This window comes from Bombyx mori, chromosome 10 (assembly GCF_030269925.1).
Source record: "Bombyx mori chromosome 10, ASM3026992v2".
In the NCBI taxonomy this organism is placed as follows: domain Eukaryota; kingdom Metazoa; phylum Arthropoda; class Insecta; order Lepidoptera; family Bombycidae; genus Bombyx; species Bombyx mori.
Window position 1 is genome coordinate 8912300 of NC_085116.1, and position 11763 is coordinate 8924062.

The window sequence follows — 11763 nt, forward strand, 5'->3', positions numbered from 1 at the left end:
TTTTGTATTTAAAAAATGTATTTCTTATATTAGAATAGCTTTACCTAATTCTATTTACTGAGAAAACTAAAGTTGCTAATTCTTATTAGCTAACAAAATATTTCACAACTCTATACAATACATAATAATATTTACTGTCACAAGAATAATAAACCATAAGAGCGTCAGTTTTTTAAGACGTATTGAAGCATGTAATAATTACAATAAATATTTATAGACATAACTGACATACTCTTGCAGGTGATTATTTATAATTCTTTGTAAATTTCATCACATTCTTTACAATTTACAGGCAGATCATTTTAAGAAACAGCGAGTCAATTTTGTTTGCAGTCCTCAAGTCTGCACAGTTTGTGCACACTATGCCCTAAAATAATTTTTCGTCACATCACGATTTCACTCTTATCATTGATTAGCTTCAAATAGTTTTTCACGAAAATACTTGATTTTTTGTGCAAAAAATGCTTCTAATCCGTCGGCACATCGATAAAATTCAGAATCCTTTGGATTAAAATATCGACAGTTATCAAATATTTTAGTCATATCACCAATAAATTCACTTAACATACTATATGTTTGTTCATTCACTTTTCGTTCCACTGTTTGCAAATCTGTAAAGGAAAATATTTTGGGATGAATGACATACTCAAACTGACACTGTTTATCGAACTAGCTTTAAAGCTCGTTCGGATCTTGGTCTCACGGATCGTTTATTATGATGGGCAGATGAGCTCATCAGATATTCAGGGTTTTCTGGAACCCACTTACATTGTAGAGAATTCCGTTATCCACATTGAAATATGAGATTGAAGATACACGTGCTTTGAAACAACTGTTCTCTTGCTCTTGAAATCGAAATGCATGATAAATTCGCAGCAAAAATGGATAGAATGGTTATACCCTCTTGGGTAAGATCTTAAGATGTGCTTAAGATGGGAAACAAGGCATTTAGGTAAGACACGAATAATACAGGAAATAGCCGCGTCGTCTGCGCCTATAATCAACGTTTTCAAACTCTTGGGGTTTTGGAAATGATAACTTTTGCCTTCGATACACACACGATAACAATTAATAATTCTTTAAAATAATACTGTTTGAAATAATGAAATCAATCAAGAGAAACAACAGAACTATTTAAGTACAATCTAATTTAAGAAGAATTGCTAATTTTAATCTACCCCTAAATGTGTAATATTCGTCGGCAAAAACTATCTAACTAAATATAGATTCATGCTATGTAGACTGTAACTGAATTTATCTGGATGACGGCAATATATAATAGCTGCAGTTACGGGTCTTTAGTAATCAATATGAATGCTTGTGGTTAAAATTCAAAGTAAACAATCAATTAAACTATTTAAATAGGTAATGAATTATTTATGTAAACACAATTTAGGTGTATGAAGTAATCCCATACAATTGTTATTTCGATGCACACGATAAATCTTCTAATTTCATTTAAGAGCATTGAAGTTTCCACGTAAAACGGTTTTAATATTTAAATTTATTATATGGACATGAAAAATAATTTTATAGTACATTTAATACTTATACTTAATGAAATTGAAAACATTTTAACTGTAGTAAAATGAGAACTGTTCTTACTGATAAGATTATTTATATTTTTTTAAATACTGACCCATTGGTTCTTTGATAATTTTATAATACGTTGGTGCTTCTCTAGGATCCACAGGTTCCATGAAAGGCCAAGCGCTTTTATGTAATTGGATTTGTTTTATTAGCCTCTTCAAATTTTCAAAATCCTTGTGAGTTAACTCCTTCATGTTTGCGAAATTGACAGAATTGTTTTTCTGACAATTCGGACAAATATATTCATCGATATTGTCGGCTTCGGACTGTAGAATACCGACGCATCTGCCATGAAACCAATCTTGACACCGATCACAACATATGTAAAATCTGAAAGGTTACAAGATACATCAATGTTACTTAAGTTTTAAGTTAAGATAAGAATTTGATTTCGTCGTGGCCTAAAAGATAAGACGTCCGGTGCATTCGTGTTGAAGCGATGCACCGGTGTTCGAATCCCGCAGGCGGGTACCAATTTTTCTAATGAAATACGTACTCAATAAATGTTCACGACTGACTTCCACGGTGAAGGAATAACATCGTGTAATAAAAGTGAAACCCGCAAAATTATAATTTGCGTAATTACTGGTGGTAGGACCTGTTGTGAGTCCGCGCGGGTAGGTACCACCGCCCTGCCTATTTCTGCCGTGAAGCAGTAATGCGTTTCGGTTCGAAGGGTGGGGCAGCCGTTGTAACTATACTGAGACCTTACAGCTTATATCTCAAGGTGGGTGGCGCATTTACGTTGTAGATGTCTATGGGCTCCAGTAACCACTTAACACCAGGTGGGCTGTGAGCTCGTCCACTCATCTAAGCAATAAAAAAAAAAAAAAAAACTGTAAAGTTAGCAACACTGATTAGCAAATGTAAGTTTATGAGAGTATGATCATAGACAACACATTCATAATTAAACTACTTTTACGTTTTATTTACGAGTTTATTTCCGTTGTTTCGAATACTTAATAGTTTACGAGTTCCGTCACCCCTGACCATGAAAACACTGGAGTATTCGAAACGTTTAGAATACTTTAAAAATTGTAAATTAAAAATAAGAAAAGGGGAATTAAGCAGTAAGAGTAGTTTTACCTATGTTTTTGAGTTGTAATGTAACAGAAATACTTCATCTTCATGTGTAAAGGTGGCACTAATATTTTAGTCATAATGGGCTTCAGTCACCAGTTAGCATACAGTAGATGCTGTAAATGCTCATTGAAATTGTGAATATGAATTTAGAATACATAATAAGCAAACATACTGTGAATTATCGTAGGGTTGTCTACAGAGACAGTAAAGCTCTTGTGTTTCTTCAGCACGTCTACAGTCCTGACAAACATATTCCTCCATAGTTTTACTCATTTCTTCAGTAACACCGACACAGTCACCGTGGAACCAATTACTGCAGTGTTCGCATCCTACGTAAAACCTACAAACACAAAACAATTCAAGGCAAAGCCACAACTGTTTGATATATTCCTAAATGTTAGAACTGTATTATTATACACCAGTATTATTATATTATATGAGACCGAAATAATTTTGGTATGACAGCAGTTTGTCTTTTGTATAGGCCATTTTTATGGTGATAATGTTCGTGTGATGTAATGTGTAATTAAGTACCAGTCACTTACTTAGTATTATCATAAGGTGTACGGCAGATACAAAGTAATTTTTCTTTTTTATTAGTTCGTTTGGTCTGCTTAGGTGTTGAAGGCGTAACAGTGGCACGTCTTTTAGCGCGCACTTCTTCTTGTTTGTTGCGTTCGGCCCGCGTACGCAACGCCAATTCAGCCGATAGTTCTTTCTGTAAATTATCCACGAACATATATTATACACAAACTATAAAGGAACGAACAAAACCCATATTTTTTTTTTTTTTTTTTTTATTGCCCTTGTAGGCAGACGAGCATACGGCCCACCTGATGGTGAATGGTTACCGTCGCCCATGGACTTCAGCAATGCCAGGGGCAGAGCCAAGCCGCTGCCTGCCTATCATTCGAATGACACTGTGCCATAGATACTAGCAGGGCGTTAATGAATGCAGAAACAATCACCTGTATTTCGATTCCAAGTTCTTTTTCGAGTAAACCTCTTTTCTTTATAATGTCTTTTTTTAGCAATTCCTTGTGCTTAAACAGAAGCATTTGAAGTCGAGAGTTGTTGGTGGCGGTCCGGCGTCGTTCATCGAGGTGCGTGGAGACCGGCGCGGGCACAGCCGCTGGTACGGAGGCGGGTACGGGCGTCGGTACAGACGTTAGTACAGGGGCCGGCACAGGCGCGGGTGCAGGCGCGGACACGGTGCGCGGCGGCTCGGGAGGCGCCGGGGACAGAGCTCGCGACGCCCGCGTCCGTTTCCGCGGGCTACTTTCCACCCACTCTTCGTCGTCGTCGTGGCGGGAAGTAGCCCGGCGCCGTGCAGGCGGCGACGGCGACCGCGGAGCCGGCGGACGTGGTTCTTTTTCTACGGGTACTTCCGGTTTCATACGCCTCTCTTGATACCGTTGGAGTTGAAGAAGTTTTTCTTCGATTTCGGGATTAAGATTTTCTTGTTTCAATGCGCTTTTAATAGCTGAAATTTACAATAATATTATGAGTGAATGAATTACTCGCATTGTTGTAATTTACAATGTATTCACTGAAGTTCTCCACGTAATCCATTGCATCTACTTAATATGAAAGCTTATCAACTTACGATTTACAGCTCACAGATATATACATGCAAATCAAGAAATAGATCAAGAGCCGGGACAGCTCAAATCCAGAACCGCTATTTAAAAACAAGGCATTTTAACACGATTTTATAAGATTGATATGACATGTAACTACGTCAGGAATGGACACCTGCGATCCATCACAAGGAGTTAGGATTTAAGGAAATTTAATTAATATTTATATCGGCAGCTATTGAGTACTTAGATTTGGAACGTGACCTCACATCGAATTTAAAATAATTTGGTTTGCCTTACTCAGTGTTATCGATGACTTATAATAGAGGTTACAAGCGCTTGCACTAGAGCAGGGGTAGCCAACCGGTAGCACGCGATCGACCGGTCGATCGTGGCTATTAGTTCAGTCGATCGTGGCAAGACAAAATACATAGAACAGACTGCGCAACGTAATCACCAATCATCATCATTCACTGGTGGTAGACCTCTTGTGAGTCCGCGCCGGTAGGTACCACCGCCTTGCCTATTTCTGCCGGGAAACAGTAATGCGTTTCGGCCTGAAGGGTAGGGCAACCGTTGTAACTATACTGAGACCTTAGAACTTATATCTCAAGATGGGTGGCGCATTTACGTTGTAGATGTCTATGGGCTCCAGTAACCACTTAACACCAGGTGGGCTGTGAGCTCGTCCACCCATCTAAGTAATAAAAATAAAATAAAATAATTCACTCATCTTCATCTTGTATCATTTGTTAATGATCATTATTACGTCACATTATTTATCCTCTGTTCTACACAATAGTTCTCTTTTATTATATAATTTCAAGTTTATTTTAATCTTTTTAATAAAAGAAAATATGTATACTGCCTACTTATTTGTATACTGAACTACATTGTTTCATTAAATTTCGAGAAAAGCCATTGGTAGATCGCAGAGTGTTTCGTCAGTAAACAGTAGATCTTGGTTCTAATCAAGCTGGCCACCCCCGCAGTAGAGGGTGTTTGGTTTAGTATACGTTCCTTAAATAACGATGATAGGAAGTATTGTGAACCAGCGTGGTTAAGTATCATCATCCTACTTATTTCTTCCACAAAGCAGTCATGCGTTCAACGAGTGGGATTTATTATTAAAATACAATTGATACCTCGACCTCAGACTGGATGTCAATCATGATATAAAAATGTCAATCACGGTGTAAAAGGAAATATAACATAATAAACTTATGTACTCCAAAGCATACATACACGCACGCACACAAACATACAGAATGACACATTGTGTATTGTATTGTTAGAAATTAAAATAATGTATATAACGATCATAACAACCTAGCTAATCGTTGGGTATTAGTGTATGGTCTATGGTAGTTGTACATTTTGTCTCGAACTGTCGACACCCGTAATGAAGTTCTTATCAGCCGAAATTCAAAACCGAACGATTTATTTCACTCTTTGATTAATATACACATACAATAGATTATAGAAAAAGTTTGACTTCAGCTATATCAACTTTAAAATCATATTATTATACAATATGGAATGACATAACATTGACCTTGTTTATTTGGATCAAGAGGTATTCAATTATCTTGAATGATCGGGTGAACAACTCCACGTTCCAGCTGGAGTTAATTACCGGAGCCCATAGATATAACGATGTGAATGCCGTAACTCAGCTTGAGACATGAGGTCAGATTCTCAATTGGGACATGACTTGAAATTTAAAGTTACTTCAAGGTAAAAAATTTACCCCTTAGTCATATCCACTCAAATCAATAAAATAGTTGTGTCCCCCCATTTTAACAACATTTTATGGGTAAAAAAAAATATGGCAGAAGTTATTAATGTCATCATCCTATTAAAATATGATCTTTATAGGTTGGCGGTTTGAGCGTTGTTGTTGTTGCTACGTGGTTTATCGCTGGCGCGTTTTTTATCCAATTGAGTTGGGACTGAATATATATATCGACGCTTGAAAGGCAAACGTGACTAAGCGACAGTGCGTGAAATTTACAGTAGACTAATATAAAGTTGAAATTAATTTAACATATACCTGACAAATACCTGATAAAAAATTCTATAACGAATCTAGCTGTAGGATTGAAATGATTTTAATAGATCTAGAAATAATTTTTTTTTGCGCATCGAATATGGTTATTGCCTATCATTTATGTACAAAGCAGTTATTGTCGCTTAGTCACGTTTGCCTTTCAAGCGTCGATATATATATTAAAATTTGGTAATTCAGTGAAATTGTTTGAAATATATTATTATGTCCGCCAGGCAAGCATTACTACACATGTAGTTGAAACACATTTCGTTTAATCAGAAAAATCCTGATTAACTTGCGGACGGACTGATGCAAATAGTAAAACTACAAATTTTTCTAATATCACCAATGACGGATGTCACAGATGTAATAAAAATTTGAACAGAGCTTACGGCTTTGTTGAATAAGCTCGAAACTGCAAATCTCATTGAATCCCAAATTGACTCTTTCCTTATAAGATAACAACGGGGTCTTCAGTTTGCACCAAATAAAATTTCATCAACACTCAATAGATAAAGTAGGTTTCCTATAGAATATTATATAATAGAATATTATAGATAAGGTAGGTTTCCTGAATCTCGCTATGGTTACGTCTAGCGGCCCATTATAATAATTATAATATAGCTTTATTATAGCTTTTTCTTCGCGTGCTAAGAGTGCTGTGCAACTGAAAACGCTTAGTTAAATAGTTTAAAATATTTATAGGAGGTATAAGTTAAATCGAGGCATGAAAGTCCTTTAATATAAGCCTTTAAATTCCTCGTGAGCACTGAGTAAAGAATTATTTGACGCTTTCTCGCAACGCGACCGTTGATAGATAAATAAGTCAAGCACTTCAATGAATGTTGACGCCGTTTGTTGACGTATTTTCGTTGATTAACTATATTCATGTTTAATATTTGTAGGACTATTAAAATTATCAGTTGACACGAAAATCACGGAATTTTTATAGGAAATTTAATTGTCGATTAAATAGCTGTTTATTAAATACACTCATTTCACGAAGTTAAGTTAGAAATATTTGAACTTACTTTGTTGAATGTAGTCAGGTGTGAGGACGAATTTGTTACTTTGCAAACGATCTTGGTTAGCATTAACTAAGTCAGTTTTAGTGCTATTCTCTTTAATATCTTCCTGTTTAAATGGAGTCGCTTCTTTGTGAACGGCAGCATCGGCTACATTGTCTTCGCCATTCAAAAGCGCCTGTCGTTTTGGATCATTATTTTCCTAAAAGTAGAATTACACCAGTCTAATGATTTTTATGCGTTACACTAAAAGAATTAAAAATAATTTAACAGCAATACGAAATAAATAAAAATACATTGTCTCACGTTTGTGGGAATATATTTAACAAACATAACTTAAATTTAACAATTGATATTGAATTTAATCTGATTTTGTGTAAGAATTTTCATTAGATAAATGTTAATGAATTGCCCATACACCCCCACAAAACGTTTGCACATAAAATGAAAACTAAAAAAGTAAAAAAATAATAAAAGGTTTCTATCAAATAAAAGACAGTGACTTATATGTTTCAATGCTTTATTAAAATGTGTTCATTAAATTAATTCAATACTTGTTCTTAAATGTTAAAACATGAAAAGTGGTGTATGAGCAATTCTCGATACGAATATTTTCATTGAATCATCAGCCCGCTTATGGACATAAGATTTACAGAAAAAAAACTTCCATATTTTTATTATTTGACTATTTAAAATCTGATGATTCATACGTCTTCAGGAACATTTTCGGTGGGCTTTTACAACACAGCTGTTTCATATGACTGTGTATTAAATTTTCAAGACTCTTAAAGACATCATGATTTGACAGAAATTGAATAAATATTGTAATCTTTACAGCTACTTACGAGAAGTTTTACCGATGATCTCTCGTTTTAGGTAAAAAATAGAACGACTTTGTAAAGTATAATGGCAGAACAATTTAATTACATTTTAGATACATATATTATTTTACTTTTTATTAATTCGTAATACGTGAAGAAAACGAGGCCATCAGTAAATCTATGAACAAATAGTAGAATATGGATTTAACACTATATTTAATATGTAAAATAATAACATGAACAGCATGTTAATTATTTTCAGTACTGAAGAAACTATTGTTAATATTGGATTTAGTTTGCAACTTGTATTGCATGTGAACGTAGAAGAAATTCTGATCCGTTCAAAGTTATCTAGGCAGTTTAAAAAAAAACAAATAAGCCATCCGAATTTAAAGCCGTGTCAACACATGGAAACATGGAAATTGTAATAAAATTTGAAGCAAAACTATCGTTAATGCTACGTCAATAAAACCTACAATTTAAAATAGTAACTGTGTTTTCGAACGTAAAGGACATCCAGGCATGCTGTATACATGATTATCGATGGTCTTGCTCAATTTGATATCGGTAGGTACTTTGTAATGTCGTTTCGAAATTATAAAAAGTAGGGTAGTTGACTGGTATTGAATTTATTTATAATGGAATGCATTTTTAACTCCGGATTTTTGTTTTTAACAATATTTCGTCAATAAAGTATATAAATTTCACAATTTAAAAAAACTACTAATTTTGTTGTGAATTTTGAGGGGATGTCTTATCCTTATATTTCCACAAAGTAATTAAGTTTTAATTTGTACAACATAAGCAAGATGTTGCCAGAGTTCTTGTAAAAACAAATTAAAATGCTGATTTTAATTTACCTTTGGGTGATTCTATTTTCTGCAGTTTTTTATAAAACAACAAAATCAGTCAGCTAGCTCATACTTTAAGTTTATATTAAATCTAGACAAACTACACTACCGTCCAAAAGTTTAGAAGCACACCTGTTTTTATACAAAAAAGAACATCGCCGACACTATGTAGTAGGTTGTTCACACAAAAACAATAGGATCATGTCATGTTATAGATTTCTCAAATTCCTTGATTTTAACGAAACTTGTGTTTTATGAATTAATCCGTCGACTGCTTTCTTTTATGCAATGGTGTGGTATTATTAAATATTTTTGCTAGTTTTAACTTTTAGGACTTTATTTATTTAGTCGCACTTTACCATTGGCACGCGAAGGATATGATATTCATATTGTCGGTATTCACAATATTACGACTACTGCTTTGACCGTACTTTTTCTTCTGGCTGGTAAGACGCAAGCAAATTAGACTAGAACAGCGAAGCGCCATTTGTACACTATGTGAGGAAGGATTTGGTGAACGTCAAATCGCCCAAAGAATTGGAATTTATTGTAAATATGTCCACTACACACTTGCTAGAAACCATGAAACTGGGAGAAAATTAAGACAGAAAAGATCTGATAGGCCCAAATCCACAACAAATTAAGAGGATGACTTCATTAGAGTTCTCTCTAAGTGGAATCGATGCTTAACTGCACCCCTAATACTGTGCTGTGAATTATTCACAAGCGCGGAAAACCCTAATTTCAATAACAATGGTTAGAAGACGTCTACTGTCAGCGAGACTAAGAGAATGTGACGCTGCTAAAAAAACAATTTTAACTATTCGACATAAGAAAAATAGACTAGAATAGGCAAAGGAGCAAAAATATTTAACAAATTTAAAATTTTTCCAATAATTTTGTGTTTGTACGCCAGTCAAATATTTACAATAATAGCATTTACAATACCTACTATTAAACACGGTGGGGGTAATGGTATGGTTAGGTGGCAACACCAAACTTTGTCACAACTTTTTGAACAAGAAAAGCAATTTAAAATCATGAAATGGCCATCTTGATCTGGGATAAGCCCGACAGAAGGGTAAAAAATCGATCACCAACAAACTCGAAACGTTTGTGGCAAAACTTGGGTGCTCGAGGGGAAAGAACGCTTTGATGACGCTAAAGTCTAAGTGATATTCATATTGTTTTTTTTTTTATTCTTATATTGTTTTTAATAGTTTTTGTTTATTTAATTTCAAAACAAAAACAAATTGACGGCATTTTTGTATTTTACTAGATTTTACCTGGCTGCTTGCAAACTTTTGGACAGTAGTGTATGTATTGGATTGCAACACTACCACTTACAGAAGATGTTAAACAGGGATTGTAAGAATAACAAACATATTTAGGAAATCTTTATATAGCGATTTTTGTAACATTTAGAACTAACTTTTTATCTATATGGTTTGCTTTTTTACATATCGAATATAATAGGTAGTATAATTGATATTATTTATTAAAAATGGCTAAAACTAAATTTATAAGGAACTAGCAATAACTATGATAAATTTATTAATAAATTAAGATACATTTACAGCACACTATTAGATTAAATTGTGTAATTTTACGATTTATATGAAGTTACAGTCGAGAATTAAAATACGAGAAAAATTCTCTATTCTAAATATTCAGTATGTTTTTTTTTATACTATATACAATTTTAGTCTTTGGTAATCAACATCTTGGTGTTGTTAAATTTTCATTTTTCAGTTTTAAAACCTGTGTTTGTTCTTATTTTCATAGTAAGACAATGTATTTTTATGTAGCATTTAGTTTAGTATTAATTCCTCGCCATACTTAATTTCAACATATTTATTTAACAGAGCTCACATTTTTTAACGAAAATTCGATATCATATTCCCAAAAAATAAATTTGAATATGAATTAATATGCAATCTTTAATTGTAAATTTATCAGGACCAGATTAATAAATAGCATTATAGTTATTGAACAAAAAAGTAAAGGGTATTGTAATTTATTATGGGTACAAATTAACAATGTCTTTGCCTTTCTTTGGTACTTAACGTTTGGTTTAACAATATACAGGCAGACATGTACATTCATAGTAAAATTATATAATACAGTACCTGAAGTACTTTAATAAATTGCAGATTTAATTAAAATTTTCGTTTTTAGTTAGAATTATTTGTCCAAATAATTCGTGTTCTGAATAGGTCCAAATTTGCATTGTGTGATAACACATCCATTCATTTAGTAGTAGTATATTACCTGCGGCGCGAGCGGATGGGCGACGGGTGCTAGCGGCGGCGGCGCGCTGTTGGCCGGCTGCACCGCCAGATACATCTTGCGAGGACCCAGCATTCCTTGCTTACCCGTTGACTCTTGGGCTGAAACATTCATTATTTAACTTTATAGACAAATGGTTTAAATTTCAAGTAATTTACGATTTACTAAAGCTTCATTTTGTTAACCTTTCAAGAGTTGCTGTTTCACTTGATGCTGAACGAGGGCGAGCTGTTGGGGATTCAAATTATAGCCGTGAAGACCTTGCAGAACGATGCTAGGTCCGCTACTCGTCTGCATGACCTGTAGATAAAAAGTTTATATCATCGTGTTAATAACAAATTATATTTCTCTATATTTTTTATATTCATATGAAAGACTGTCTAAATTTAAGAAAAAAATTGAGAATTTTTCTATATAACAGTATCTTTTTAGTTTACTAAACACACTAACTGTTTCACTTCAATCATTTTTGTT

General features: G+C 34.0%; 1 protein-coding gene across 1 annotated transcript in view; it reads right to left on the reverse strand.

Annotated features, from left to right (window-relative positions):
* LOC101741800 (nucleosome-remodeling factor subunit NURF301) overlaps positions 1 to 11763 on the reverse strand; it is a 22704-nt gene continuing 10941 nt past the window's right edge. Inside the window, exons 11-18 of the mRNA XM_004924801.5 lie at positions 11475 to 11589; positions 11272 to 11390; positions 7335 to 7530; positions 3642 to 4156; positions 3219 to 3391; positions 2846 to 3013; positions 1640 to 1920; positions 1 to 611 (exon numbers count right to left, since the gene is read on the reverse strand). Coding sequence (XP_004924858.2) covers positions 406 to 611; positions 1640 to 1920; positions 2846 to 3013; positions 3219 to 3391; positions 3642 to 4156; positions 7335 to 7530; positions 11272 to 11390; positions 11475 to 11589 — 1773 coding nt within the window. The 3' untranslated portion in view covers positions 1 to 405. The remainder of the gene's footprint in view (positions 612 to 1639; positions 1921 to 2845; positions 3014 to 3218; positions 3392 to 3641; positions 4157 to 7334; positions 7531 to 11271; positions 11391 to 11474; positions 11590 to 11763) is intronic.